Here is a 15,217-nt window from a genome sequence, read left to right as displayed (position 1 = left end):
TGCTGCTGATACCATAGGCAATAACTAGCATAAAAACCGGACATTCGTTTTCATAGTGCCAAGAGATAGTGCATATATGGTTTCAGACCATACGAGTCAAGTCATATTACAATGATCTTTCCCATCTTCTGTACAATCCGCGCTAGCTAGACTGACGAGGGACGAATGAAACCGGGTGCCAAAAGGTATGGCAGAGATTTTCACCTAGCAGACATTGGCACGAGTCATCATCCACATTCTGTGACAACCTCCATCGGTAAACTACGTTGAAGTTTCAGTGATCAAGTATAAGGCAGACCCCCGCCAGAAGATCCTGGCCCTCGGTATGGGTACTGTGGAGGCATTTCCCTTCCATATCCAGGCATATCGATGACACTTTGTGTTGCGTAGTTTGTTCCATTGAGGGGTGCAGCATAGTTGTCTATTACCGAGCTTCCTGGTGCACTTGGACCTAAGAAACCAGGAGCATACTTGTCCGTGACCGAGGCTCCAGATCCACTTGGACCAAACAACCCCGGACCATACTTGTCCGTGATTGAGCTTTGTGGTGCAGTTGTACCAGATAGCCCGTAATACGATCTTAAAGAGGGTTGGTCATATCTAGCGCCTGAAGAACCAAGGGAATGTCGACTCATCGGAAGGTAATCATCTCCCTGAGCTTGCATACTGTACCCATCGCCAGCTGGGTTAGCAGCATACCGCATGGTCAGTTCTTCAAAACTGGGGCTGTACTTTGATCCATCAACAGCATGGGTATACAACATAGGATCATTCTTCACTCCAAGTGCATCATTGTGCCTATCACTGCGTGCCAAATAACTTCCCTGATAAGTAGCACTACTGAATGCAGAAACGTGGGGTTCTTTCACAGGATAGCTCATATTACCATCCAGGTATGCTGTTGGCCTAAATTCAGAGGGTTGTTCAGTTGGCATATAAGGGGAATAACTTGTAGATCTGTTTGGAGCGTTGCTGGTGTCAGGGGATGACATATTCATGTCTGAACTCCCTCTACTGGGTTCCTTTATATGATCATTTCTTAAATTCTCACAGAAAGCATCTCTTTGTTCTCGCTGAATACTCATTTTGATTGGAGCTCGTCTTTCCTCAAAGGCAACTTCTACTTGCTTTTCTGGAGGGAGGCTGTCTACCTCATCAGGGGTCCTCTTTCTGCTCCTGTCATCAGAGCTCTTGCTTCCATCCCTGCTATTATGTTTCCCTGATCGACACATTTGTTGAAGGGCAGCTTCAGCTTGATTCTTCGCAGACAGGCCGCCTGCTAGATTAGAATATTTGTCTTCTCCAGATCTAGCTTGTTTCTTCACAAGGCGGTTACGCTCTTTGTCTTTCTCTTCTCCAAATCTAGCTTGTTTCTTCACAAGGCGGTTAGGCTCTTTGGCTTTGTCTTCTCCAGATCTAGATTGTTTCTGCACAAGGTGGTTAGGCTCTTTGGCTTGGTCTTCTCCAGATCTATCTTGTTTCTTCGCAAGGGTTTCATCTGATGGAATAACATCTCTGACATCACATGAAGTCCTCTCTTTAGTCCATTTAGCTTTTCCTGATCTAGCATTTTGTTTGCTCTTAGGTTCAGCTTGTCTCTGCACAGGTACAACATTTGACAGACTGGCCTCCTCCAGATGGCAAGAGGTCCTTCCTGTATTCTCGTCTTCCTTCCTAGGTCTAGAATTATGCACATCAGAAGATTCAGCTTCTTTCTTCATAGGTACATCATCGGATAGATTACCCTCTTCAATACGGCAAGCAATCTTCGCTAAACTTGTGTGATTATGCTCCTCCGCTACTTTCTTATGCTTCTTTGTCCAATCAGGATGACTCCACAAATAGAGGGGTGGTGCCGATGCATTCCACCCTTGAACTATTTTTTCATTCACATCAACAGAACCAGGCAAATAAAACGACTGCAAATTAAAAGAAAGACGTTAGACCAACAACTAAAACAATAAGGTTACTGAAGTTCTGAAGTTCTTTACCTTCCCAGCAAGACAGTCACCATCCTCCCAAACCAAATCATAAGGTGTCTTCTTTTGATCTAACCTGGTAAATAACAGAGCAAGAAGAAAGCAATGAGCGAGTTTCCAACTGCCAATCTAATAATCTCACAATTCAACACAACGGTTGACCAAAACAAATATGGCGGATACCTTTTAGTTTCTTTTGGGACAATTAGGATAATGAGCTTCGGATTAAAAGACAATGCTTTGTCAATAAATTTGTTCGCGAGAGCTGCCTTGACTCCAAAAGGAGGATTAAGCCCCATCACCTAATCAAGAATTAATCAGATGTTACCAGCTGCAGGAATTATTTTGGATAAACCAACTTGTGTCAACACTGAATAAAACATACTAGTCGCGAACCGCGAGGCAGTTCATTTCGCTGCACGGTCATCCAATCCCTCCTCTCAAAGCAAAAGGTGTTCTGAAAAAAGTATAGATGTTGGGAGTAAACATGACAGGAAGAAAGCAATTGAAACTCCAGTAGGGGCACTTTCTGGCCAAGTGGCCATAAAATAAAAAGATCACAACGTGTAGTATGATGCATTTACTTCAAATAGTTCCATTTGATGGGAAGAAATCAACAGCAGTGCAGAAATAAAGCAAGGATTTTATGTTCCAAAAGGACCTCAGACAAGATAAACAAGGGCTCAAATATCAATATTTTTTAAACGGACTTGGTAGTCTCCAGTTTCACCTGTGGTTGTATGAGATCATAATTCTTGAAATGACACTTCTTCTGAACTAGATCCAGTTTTTCTTTCATCAATCGACTGAAATCATTTGCACCACAGCAAAAATCCACTATCTGCAAGTTCAATGGAATTAAAGATGTCTCAGACTGTTCAAAATATTACATTAATCAGTGATGTTATGTGGGTGGTTATGATAAAGGAAAATGTTTTTTATGAGAACAGTACGGTGGAGCCGTACTGGTAAATATTATTTTTCATGGAAAGAATATTATGCTGCATAAAAGAAAACAAATTATGATATGCAGCAAGATCAACAAGAACAAAAATTAAACGAAAGATGTATAAAGCGAGAAGCACTCCTAAAACAGGAGTAAAATAATACGTCATAAATGAAGGGCAGAAATAACGTGAGAACATGCTCGCTTTAGCCCATCCGCGCGTACGGCAGCTGCAGCCTGCATGCCTGCAGCATGCAACAGTCCGCACAGCAGCAACCGTCCGCCATGCATGCATGCAGCTAGCGCAGCAGCAGCAACATCCCGTGAGTGTTCATGCATGCATGAAATATTTTGTAAAATGCCACTTCAAAATGTTACATCTCTCAAACCGTGCATATGATTTACGATTCGTCTTCACGGTTAATTTTGTCTCGATGATATCTTCGAAACAAGATCACATATTGATATGTTTTGGAAAAAAAAATTGTGTTAAACTTGCCACCCTCTAGTATATAAAGTTACCGCCATGTAATATATAAAGTTGCCACTCTCCAATACATAAAGTTGCAATATCGCGCGACGGCGCCAGTCAATCCGCGTCAGCTCATCTGGTCCTTTTCACGCCACGTTAGTTTTGTCACATGTGGGTACAACATATTTTGATATGAGTTCCAAACGGCAGGAACGTCAGGCCATGGACCATGAGACTTTACGAGCTCAAAAAAGACCTTAAAATCTTGGCACAATTTTTCACCCCTAATTAATACAAATTATCGCCCCTTGAACAAAAATAACCATGTCATCTCGATTTAAAATGAACGCATATCTCCCTTGTTGTCTCTAATGCACACAAATTGCCATCCCTGATGAATATAAATTGCACTCTAATGAACACAATAGCCATGCACATATATTTTGGTCAAAAATTTATATGCGTCTCCTCAACTCCAAATAAAAATACCACCACCATTCAAAACGACCAGCTTTTTTTTTGGTTTTTGCATCTTTTCATCAAAGAGTTGAACAATGAAGATAGATGGCAAGTGCCTGACCGATTTGATCAGGCCATGTAGGAACAAGGTTCAAATCGTTCGTTCGTTAGGATGCCTCAGCTGCATACATCACTGCACTTCCACTTGACACCTATTTAAACGGCTCGTCTCACCGCTACCTTACCCTATTTCCATACTTCTGTCGCCCCATCCCCGTATGGGTGGAGAACCCGTCGCTGTCTCGGCTGTGATACCGGAGGCTCTAGGGAAGTCGGAGACCTTATCTCCATGTCTCTCTTGACGCACACAAATTGCCACCCCTACTGAACACAAATTGCAACCCGTAATACAAAACAAATTGCCACCCTCTAATAAACACAACTTGCCACCCATAGTACACACAAAATGCCACCACTAATACACACAAATTGCAACCTCCTAATTAACACAAAACACCGAGTACGTCCATCCATTTTGGTTAAAATTTAGCACCCACCATTACATCCCACATTTATTCTACTCCAAATTTAGCTCAAATTGTCTCAAATTTGTCCAAATATGAATGTATCGATGCCAAAAAAAGCGTCTAGATACAAGTAATATTTCGACAACTAATATGAGACAGAGGGAGTAGCACCTTCACTTAAGACGATCCACACAAACCTATCTCCTTCTCATTTCTAATGCACACAAATTGGCACCCCCTAATGCACATAAATTGCCAGCCTCTGATGAACATAAATTGCCACCCTAACGCACACTCATTGGCACCCCTAATGCACATAAATTGCCAGCCTCTGATGAACATAAATTGCCACCCTAACGCACACTCATTGGCACCCCTAATGCACTCATTACCACCTCTTATGAACACAAATTGTCACCTCTAATGCTGACAAATTGCCACCTCTGATGAACATAAATTGTCATGCATAATACAGATAAATTGCCATCTCTGGTGAATACAAATTGCCACACCCTAACTAACAGATTTTACCGTTGCACGTCTCTCGCTCTACCCGCTTGATTCCATCGTCGTGACTCTAAATCTCATCGGGGTGTAGCGAGTGTGCAGAGCTCCTCCCCGATGCAAGCCTTGCAGGAGAGGCACCACCCTCGCTCTACCCACTTGATTCCATCGTCGTGACTCTAAATCTCATCGGGGTGTAGCGAGTGTGCATAGCTCCTCCCCAATGCAAGCCTTGCAGGAGAGGCACCACCGCTCGATCTGCCCCTCGATTACGATTTCCGGACAAACAAAATGATTCGTCCCCCCAAACGGGAAACGGAGTAGCTATGGCGTATACAGATCATTTTGTCCTTCTGGGCTGCCACGCGTGGCAGCGGCAGGGGCGGCGTGCTGAAGCAGGGACGGTGCAAGCAGGAGGGGGCCCGAGACAAGGGACACGGTGGTGGCGAGGTAGCGCGAAGCAACAGGCACGGCTCAAGGCGGCTCACGGAAGCGGGCACGGCTTTGGGCGGCGCGCGGAGGTGGGCAATGAGGCGCCCGCGGCGCGAGGAGGCAGGCACGGTGCGCAGCGGCGAGGGCAACGTGGACAGGTGCGGCAGCCGCGAGGAACAAGGCCACAAGCGCGCGAATATGTTCTAGTTATAATTTCTGAAAAAAGAGAAAAATAATTGCATGCATGCATGAAGGTAGCAGAGCAGCAAGTAGCACAGCAGCCGCATGAAGCAGCACCAGCAGGAGCTGGCGCTGCAGCCTCACAAACGTGGGCATGCATGGCACAGCAGCAGCAGCGAGCGCGCCGCGCGGAGAAGCAAGCGCGCGAACGTGCGCTCATCATAATTTCCGATGAAGAAATGGGTACTTCTACTTCATATAAATAACCCGCAGATTAACAAACTTCACATTTATTCCATGTTATATGCGCTGAATTCTTTTTATTAGGGATGAAAAATACAATGCAACTATGGCCTGCAACTTCATAAAATACCTTCGTTTTACTCCGAGTAGTTATACTCTTATTCATATCATTTGTGGTTTATGGTTATCACAGCAAAAATGATTATAATGTAACTGCGACCTATATAATGGCATGCACAACCGATAACATGCAAATGCTTTCAGATATCATTTCAATTACATTCATCAGAGAGTGCTGAGCAGAGACGGAAGTTATAACGTTGGTAACGTATATTCAGCCTTTATGAAATTACTGAAAACACTGGTTTCATGGAGGCATAATCAATGACTTAGACATGTGCCTATTGTACTAGAGAGAAGAGAAAGACATACCATGTCACCGGGTTCCACATACCAATGAAGTTTATCAACAATCTGTACCAAGAAACAAGCAAGCTCATGACATGTAATAGTATGTAACGATAAGTAAATTACTGAATGAAGAGAAATATAACGAACAAGTAGGTGCTTTGAAGTACTCGGCAGGCAATGATGGGAGCAACCAGTCAGGTTTTATGATTTCATTTTAAAACATCCGTGATCCTTCACCAGTTAATAGCTATTGCCCACAATTTTTCCAGAGTGATGTCCAGCTAACCAACCTTTTCTCGGTTCCAACTCAGGAGAGCAAATATTTGGATCATGTGTAACACATGAAAATATATCTTTTCCACTATAAAAGGGAAATTAAAAGGTGCCAATTAGACCACGGAGACCTCTTTTGTTCAAAACCGACACTCCAGTTCCCAATGCTGGTCTCTTGCACCCTGGTCTATAGACGATTTTTCAATAAATGCATTTAAGTCAGACTTCCAAGAGACAGGATGTTTTTGTCAAACAAAAGCCAAAAGAAGCAAGTCCATTTTACCCCCCTCTACTGTTGGCGAAGTCCAAATAACCCCCTGAACTCTAAAACCAGGCACAAAACCCCCCTGAAGTTTAAAAACCATGGACCGTGACCCCCTGGCTGTTTCTCAGGCCTGTTTCGCACCCAACTATGCCACGCTGGTGGTTTGACCAGGCTGACTAGCACGCTGGAGGGGTTTATTTGCCAGCCACGCTTGACTCTCTCCCCTCCCCCTTTTCTCCAATCCCTTCGGACCCTACAGCAGCAAGGCAGCAGCGCAGCCTAGATTGGGCACCACGCCACCACCACTCTACTGCTTTCTTGGGTTCTAATGATTGGGGAAATGGCAAGAGAGAGAGAGACACACACACAGACACAGAGAAGCAGCGCAGTCAACATGCCAGCATTGCAGGCTCAGGCTTCAAAACCAGTGGAGAAACAGCCAGGGGGGTCACACCATCACAGTGCACAGTTTTGAAACTTCAGGGGGGTTTTGTGCCCGGTTTTAGAGTTCAGGGGGTTATTTGGACTTCGCCAACAGAAGGGGGGTAAAATGGACTTACTTCAAAGCTAAAATGCCAAGCAGATGGAAATCCCATAAAGCAAGCCAAGAGGGGAAAAAGACCACAAGATCCACCACTAAATGAACATTAGATTGGAGCTTGGTCCTCGACATAATTGTCAACATGTGGTGACCACTAGAAACTCTGATCTCCCGAATAAGATGTGGAAGAGTTCATACTCCAAAACTAAATGTAACCGTCGCTTCATATATGACTCATTAATTTTTTCATGCTATTTCAACATAATTTCTGGATTAAGAATATACCTCAACAAGCTTTTCCACCTTTGTGAAATGCCGACCAAACGAGCTGTAGCGTGAGCCATAAATGAAAGGTGAAATATATACTTTGAGTTTCATCTGATGGGAGAAAAACAATCTGAAGTTAGAAATCAATCAGCTACCCATAACAGTGTAAGGTAAAAGTTCAGGCCAACTAACAAGCTCATTTCCATTAAGAACAAAATTCCCCTCCACATACCAAGTAGTGACTCCGGAAGATAACAGTCAACTAAAAACGACTTCTTGATAATGACAGTATTGATGAAAAGGATGCAAAAACTAATGAGGAAACATTATCCTCCATGCACAGAAAGAGTGTGGCAAAAATCCCAAAGCAAGAAATATACTATACCACAGTTCCCACAAAAAGAATACTGTAAGAAAGATCAATAATGATTAGAATTGACATACATGCCATCTTGCCAGCTGCTTCAAAACTTGAGGTTCACATGTTGCTTTTGCGGTATTAACATCTCCAACAGCCAGCAAATGTAGAGCTTGTCGAACAGCCTACAAGCCAATGATTCAGAAAATGTAAACAAAATAATAACTAGTGTGAACACTAAGTTGGCATTCATTCATGTTGAAATTACTGAAGGGCCAAAGCACCTGAACAGAACGCTCAAGCTTGCCGGTCGCAATAATCTTGTCAGTCTGCCTGCCAGAGTATACATGAGTTGAAGGCATGAGGCACTTCCTTGATATATCATTTAATGTCAAGGAAGAGACTTCTTTTTCCACCAAAGCAATTACCCTGCAAGTAAGATTTAAAAATATCTCATGCTACCAAGAGGACCCTAAAATGTAAACTCTAAACATTGTTTAATCGTCTTACACTTTGCACATACATGGCAATAAGGATGAACCCAGAAAAAGCCAAACCTAGAACATGATACGAGAAAACTGTAGCAAGATAAACAAGTAAAATTTCTAGGCCCTGGTCACAGAACCATCTGATTTGATTTGATACCAATAGCCATGAGATTATCATCTTATGGAGGTCCAGGAGACATTAAGTCAAGCATGCTGGCAACTTTAAGCATATGATTGGTTAAATGGTTTTGAGCCTGCCCAAGTCTACCTTATCAAAAAATTGGCCAGCCAAAGTTTGGCTTGTGTATGATATTGCCAATGCTGGCAAGAACAATGCACTAAAATGGCCAAATGGCATGCAAAAATATTGGTAAACATCCAAACAAATAAAAAGGTTTTTGTCATGCCTAAAGAATACACAGTAAAATGTACAATTGACAAATAGTATCATATGGTAACTACAATCCATATATGTAATTATATCCAAGTGGCTAACCTCCTTTCTGTTTCACTGTCCACTATAGGAAATGAACTCTGGGGCATGTTCATCGTAGTAGATGAGGTTGAAGATGACCAGTATTTTTCCTGCTTGTTTGCATGTTTTGGACTGCTTGCAGCAGCATCCCTAACCATATTTGATTCAGGCTGTGTTCTCTGTTTCAAGAGCTTCACCTTTTTCTTTTCAGGCTTTTCAACAAGTTGCTCGGATGAACTCCTCACAGCAATTTTTCTGGCATGTTCATTTTCTTGCACACGAACCTTGCCTGGAAACTTTGCGGGTTTGATTGAAGGTTCATCAAGGAAAGACTCATCAAAAGTCCTCTTTTTCTTCTTGATCAACACCTTGGTCTTCTTCTTTAAATACTCTGTTGGTTTTATAGGAAGCCCCGGAAACTTTATATGATTTCTGACAGGAGTTTCGATGTCAAGATCTATCTCATGCTCCCTGTACAGTTTACAACAAATCAATATCTGAACAATGTAGAAAAAGCATTTTAAAAATAAGTGAAGAAGTTATTACATACATGCAGTAGATCAAAATTCTTTGTGAAAGGTCCCAGGCCCGTGTAACTATGTCCTCGTCGCTATCTTCGAAGGGAATTTCGCTGAAGTGGTTTCATGTATGAGAAGAATGCAAGAGACCATATATATGTATTAAGAAAATTAAAAAGACAAAGCACTCCGAGATGCACCTTGGCAAACATTTTCTGTGATATGACTTTGGACAGCGTCTGCAAACAGCAAACTGCAAATGCTCTTCTGTTCTGTCCTCTAAGCCTTTACAACAAAAACACCAATGGATGGAGCACGTAAATGAAGATCCACCTGCTATTTTTTTCTCTTTTTCTAAGGCTTCGATCTTGTTGTTAGGATGAAGTTGTTGTGCAACACATTTGGGGTGGTAAAAGTACCCACATGTAGCATTATTACAAAGAAACACCTAAAGAATGATGCAAGAATTAGCCAATCTACAGAACTAGACCAGAGCACTGAAAAAAGAAATACACATTTATATTTCTTTAGATGACTTTGCTAACAGCTAGAACGATACATACACACCATCTGTAGTGCTGCCATAATTATGATAGCCAGAAGGTACAAATAAAATGATACTAAATGGGCCCAGTTTCTACTAGCTAGAACAGTATTTCATATCATTCAGAACATCAACTTTATGAAATTTCAACTAGATATGTTCTTCCAAAGTACCATTTCTTGCTCCATAATCTTAGGGGAATAATGCTAGCTGTACAATGGTTGAGAACAAGAAACAACCATTGCAGCTCAAAAGTTGTGTAATGATGAGATCAATGCATAATATGTATTGCTGATAACTAATGAGAATCAACTTTAATGTTAAATGAACAATGAAATCAAGCTATCAGTGAACAAAGCTCACAAGGAACAATATTTCCAACAAAGCTCAAATCATCATTTATACTTTGCAACAGCAGTGTACCTTAGCAGTTGGTCCATCAGAAGGCTCCAACACTCCACAGATAAAACATTGGTGTTGCTTATATTCACAGTTCTTGCACAAAAATGTTTTCATTGCCTAAAACAAATTACAAAGAGAAAATTCAATACAAAAAATAAGAAGCATGTATGAATTTTGCGCCATCTTTATCAGCCAGAATTTCTAAAGCTACCTCAACTTCTGCTTCAGTGAACCCAAGGGTTTGACAATACGAATCTTCACCAGTTCCAATTTTGGCATGGAAGGACCTCATACATGGGCCATCACACCTACAATAGAACAATACATCAAGCAGAACACAGGAAGGGATTAGAAAATTTGCAGCAAATGGCTACTTACATGACAGTGGTGACAGGATTATTTTCAAACAAAGGTTGGGCAGTTTTAATGAGGAAAACACCATGACGCACACAATACTCTTTAGTCTGGCCCAGCTCCTGGACAAGCTAGGCAGCCGCCACTTGCCAAGAAGTGGAATACAGTTCTAACTTTAGAGAATTTCACAGCTTAGTGGAGGTAATTGTTTCTTAAAAATTACCTAGCAGGCAAATGGTCTCTAGTCAAGCAGCTCCACAACCAAAACTAATTAGAAGAATTCAATGAAAAGGAAGATGTAGCTTTGTTGCCTAAAAGTCTTAATTTTCATTGAACTCCATGAATCAATCATATGGTTGTGGCTCAAGTACCACATTTGCAAATCTAATATGCAACACCTTTATCTATAGCCATGCTAAATTAATAGTAAAAGGATCTTGTTATACAATCAACAAATTGTACTTGCATCAGCAACAACAGAGCTGGAATGGTCATCCCCAAATAGATCAAGAGTCATGCACCAAGATGATTACTAAGAACTATTACATTTTTGCTATGGCTAAAATTCTAGTCATACGTTAGTCCTGCTTACATTCACAAGACATAACTTAATAGATCTACAATATGGGTAGCTCCGAATATTGTCATCCACTTTGTTCCTAGTAGATCTTTAGTTTTGATTATACAATGTAAAATATTAGCTCATAACCCAATCCCTTACAGTGTGATTGGTCCAAGGGAAATAGAGGTGGGGAATGGGAGTTGCAAGGGTTAGATCACATTAAATCTTTTGTTTGGTTGATGGGTATGGGAATTTACAAGAGACCGAGTACGGGAGTTGAGGGACCAACTCCCACCGTTTTAATAACAGGGGGAGAGGTGGGAATTTGGAGGGAACTGTTTTGTAGAGGTGATCTCAACCGTTAATCATAACTTACATTATCCTCTATAAGATAATTCCCTATGAGCTCCCTCCAACCAAACACGGTAATAAACTTTTTTCTTTAATTCCCACATTTATTTCCCATCTCATACCAAACAAAGAATTGAGATTAAAAATCAATTTCCCATGTCTAAACCCCCTCCTTAAACTCCTATTCCCTTTCCCCTGATTTTGCCAATCATGCTGTTAGTGCCCCCCGACCCCCTGTAGAAAGAACCCCTAACCCAACAATGACTAGAGGTGCAACACGGTGACCCTCAGGGTACCCATTGACCCTGCTTAGTTTAAACAAATGAGCTAGTTTTTCAAAAGGTTGTTTCATTCAAAAACTTTAGTTCATTTGGTTGAACTAGGGAGGGTCAAAGGGTACCCTGAGGGTCACAAAGTTGCAGCTCTAACAATGAGAGATTAATATAGACCTTCATGGGCATGAGGGTGCCCCAATGCGGAACGATTTTACCGTATCATGTGACCTTCCACGTCATCGTTCAGCTCCAACAGATACAATGGTCCCAATGGATCGTTTCCTTTTCTTTCCAATGCATTTAATCTCCTGGCACCAATGCTTTCCGCTACCTCACCCCCACAGCACGCAACCACATTGCTCTGCTCCACCTCATCTTCCTCTAGAACATCCTCTCCCGTTTGGGCAGTAAATCAAACAAGTGATGCCTGGATCAGGATTGATGGGGTACATCATACAAGTTATGCAAGATGGTGAAGTCGGTTATCTGAGTCAATCAATTTGACGATTGTTTTAAGGAATGAAGCATATTTACTCGGATCTGGAAGAACAGATAGATTGGTCGCCGTTGGGTTCCCAATCCAAGCGCTGCATAGCGGCCCCAGGAGGCATCCTGAATAGATTGGCGGCGACCCAGGGCAGCCTTCCTATCTTCTCACTCCATTCCAGTGAGAGCTTGGGGAGCACGTCAGATTGGAGCGGCAGAAGTGGCAGACAAGTGATGGGGGCACCATGACCTCCCTCGTGTAAACAGTTGCGCTAACCTCCGGCGACAAGTCTCTTTGCTTCTGCCCGACAGTGTAAACAGTTGCGCTAACCTCCGGCGACGAGTCTCTTTGCTTCTGCCCGACAGCGGCAGCGTACAGGCAGAAGGTGAGAGCAGCGGCGGCAGCGAGCGGGCAGGAGGAGATCGCAGCCACAAATTGGGGGAGAACTGGAAGGGCTAGAGATGGAGGATTTTTAATTTGCATCCGGTTCATCAGCAAGAGTTGTATCAAAAAAAGATACCAGCTGTATCTCTCTCTTTAGTTAGCCTCCCACCTCAGATTTCACCCTAGCTGCCAAAAATAAGATATGGCTGACTCACTACATTGTGAGCACTCTGATAGTGCCAACTATCCATAATACAGTGTAATACGTACGATTAAATATCTTACTTGTGTATGTTTCGATGAAGACATGAGCACTAAATACCAATGAAACTTCAAACTTACAGTGATAAGGAAAAGATTTTTAGGACACCTACTCATCATATGGAAAAGATTGTACCTACCCTAACAGATCTCCTCCATTGTCACATATGGCACAAGTGGAATCAAACAAATCATCATCCCCATCTTCATCAGATTCAACATTGTCATCAGCAACTATATCTTCTACGTCCTCATCGGCGGCAATGAATGACTCCTTCACTTCAAAATTGCCTGAATCAACCTAGTTGACACAATAAGAGAAATAGCTATTAGGTTTCCCAAAAAAAAGAAAAAAAAGAATGCAAAATCCCGCACATACCTCACTAATTTGTTTCCTAAACCTTTCGCCAATAAATACTTTCAAAATCTGTTAAAACATTCATCATAAGATATCATTGTCCAAATCAAATCAAACTAGCACATCAGCAAAGAGTTCTATTTTTATTTTTTTCAAACTAGTCAGGAGCTGTTACAATCACTTAAGTTAGTCAGGGGTGAAAAGACGCTACGTACAAATGACACCATTGACATGTCTATGACCCAAGCTGATATGATATGCACAATCCTGGGCCAACATAACAAATATTGCAGCTTTGAAAGTAAACTACGGGTGGCTAAACAGGCTCAAAACATTCAAAAAGATCAGTAATCATAATAAAGAATGAAGTGCTTAATGCAAACTGGATAAAAAAAATCCAAATATAACGGAGCTCAAAAGATTAAACAGTTAAGCATGTAGTTAAACCCTCATATTTCATGGACTTGCTCGTATGGACAGGACATTTAATTGTGATGTCGCAGACAATCTTAGTCTTCGAAACTACAGTTCTCCATATCAAGGACCAGAAAACGTGTACCTCTGAGTTCGCTAACCTCAAATCTTTCTCAGCAAACTGCTTCATTAGTGTATGGTGATTTCTGAAATCATCCTTGGAGGGTCTAACATCAAACTTGCTGAAAATATGACAAGCACTCTGTAAATACCAGAGTTTTATCATTTGTACGAGATAATGAGCAGAGAGTGCGTGAGTAGAGTACTCGAAAACTTTGCGAAGATGAATCCACAAGTCCTTCTCAGGCTCCTCAGGCTTCCTTCTGAGGAAGTGAAGCATCTGCACTGTGATAAATATTGTCCGGAAACTCTCTTCATAGCTGTTCTTTGGCTTTGAAAGATTTATCCAGCCGCCTTCTTTCGACAAGACAGCAAGGTCAGGCTGCCTAGCGTCAAGCCCTAGCTTCCAGGCAACCACCTGCTTGTACACGGGGATGCCAGGATCAACAGTTCCCCGCAAGAAGACACCAGTTTTGCACTCAGGAACCGCGACGGCGTCTTCCTTGAACCAGATCGGCAAGACCGAGAAACAGAGCGCATTTTTGTCAGCGTCGACGAAATAGTAATCCTTCACCACAACCACCTGGGGCTCTGAGTCGTCGTCGTCATCGGACATCATCATGCCTACGGGACAGTAAAGAACACGGGCGTGATTTTTGCCTCAGTTACGAATTGGGGAAGATTAAGGAGATGAAGCGGGGAGCTAAAGGTCGGTATCCGTTCGTGGGGTGATGGGAGGAGAAACGGTCGGGGAGCGAGAGAATCGAAGGGGAGATAGATGCCTGCGGTGGAGGCGCTCGCGCGAGGAGGAAGACGAGGCAGGCGGCTGCGGCGCCCGGCAGCGGGATGGGGAACGAGGGGCGGCGGCGCTCGCTAGGGCCTAGCGTTTGCTCCTCCTCTCCGCAGGACCGCTGCCTCCTGCGGCCGGAGGGCGGGTCCGATGGCCTTGCCGCTGGGCGGTGGTCGCCAGCAGTTGTTAGGGCATAATAGGGTTTTCTCCGCCTCTTGCTCTCCTCAGGTGCGGCGTGTGCGCGGCGCTCTCTGGTGGGTTGTGGGTATAATAGGGTTTTCCCTGCCTCCTCCTCTCCTCTCTGGTGAGGCCGTGATGACTCATGAGGTCGGAGATATGATGGTCCTGCCGTCCTGGAAGTGGGCCTCGGCCGCTTCTCTCGCCTTGTGGGTCAGGCTGCAGCCTTGTGGGTAGTAGCGGGCTGTTCGTGGGTCTGCTAAAATAAGCCCTCTTTCGATCATACCATTTTTTTAGGAAAAATATAAGATTGCAATGCTAATGAACAATTTCTATAGATGTCATCTGGATCATGAGATGTATTCTAGTAGAAAAATTGGATCATGAGATTTGCATCAAA

General features: G+C 42.8%; 1 protein-coding gene across 5 annotated transcripts; it reads right to left on the bottom strand.

Annotated features, from left to right (window-relative positions):
• Positions 1–14,884, bottom strand: LOC100846531 (protein ENHANCED DOWNY MILDEW 2). 5 transcript variants are annotated; one of them, XM_014902854.2, is made up of 19 exons: positions 14,633–14,884; positions 14,057–14,474; positions 13,876–13,972; positions 13,338–13,385; positions 13,099–13,259; positions 10,496–10,592; positions 10,306–10,401; positions 9,539–9,786; positions 9,371–9,451; positions 8,842–9,291; positions 8,142–8,286; positions 7,944–8,042; positions 7,518–7,610; positions 6,175–6,216; positions 2,710–2,820; positions 2,365–2,436; positions 2,163–2,281; positions 1,992–2,055; positions 1–1,919 (listed from the first exon to the last, which is right to left on the bottom strand). In XM_014902854.2, exons 2-19 carry the CDS (start codon positions 14,470–14,472, stop codon positions 282–284), a joined length of 4,077 nt encoding a protein of 1,358 aa, XP_014758340.1. In that variant the 5' UTR covers positions 14,473–14,474; positions 14,633–14,884; the 3' UTR covers positions 1–281. The 5 variants fall into 5 exon arrangements, with proteins under 5 accessions (XP_014758340.1, XP_014758341.1, XP_024318890.1 ...); XM_014902855.2 differs by having other exon boundaries at positions 8,142–8,190; XM_024463122.1 differs by lacking the exon at positions 13,338–13,385.
• Between the last annotated feature and the right edge of the window lie 333 nt (positions 14,885–15,217).

Source organism: Brachypodium distachyon, chromosome 4, assembly GCF_000005505.3.
Source record: "Brachypodium distachyon strain Bd21 chromosome 4, Brachypodium_distachyon_v3.0, whole genome shotgun sequence".
NCBI classification, from domain to species: domain Eukaryota; kingdom Viridiplantae; phylum Streptophyta; class Magnoliopsida; order Poales; family Poaceae; genus Brachypodium; species Brachypodium distachyon.
Note: the sequence above shows the minus strand (reverse complement) of the source record. Positions and strands in the feature narration are given on the sequence as shown.

Coding starts and splice junctions, on each gene's coding strand:
- LOC100846531 (XM_014902854.2), bottom strand. CDS start 14,472: ATGATGATGTCCGATGACGACGACGACTCAGAGCCCCAGGTGGTTGTG. Junction 9,452..9,538: donor CACAGAAAATGTTTGCCAAG/GTGCATCTCGGA, acceptor AAACCACTTCAG/CGAAATTCCCTTCGAAGATA. Junction 2,056..2,162: donor GTCCCAAAAGAAACTAAAAG/GTATCCGCCATA, acceptor GTTATTTACCAG/GTTAGATCAAAAGAAGACAC.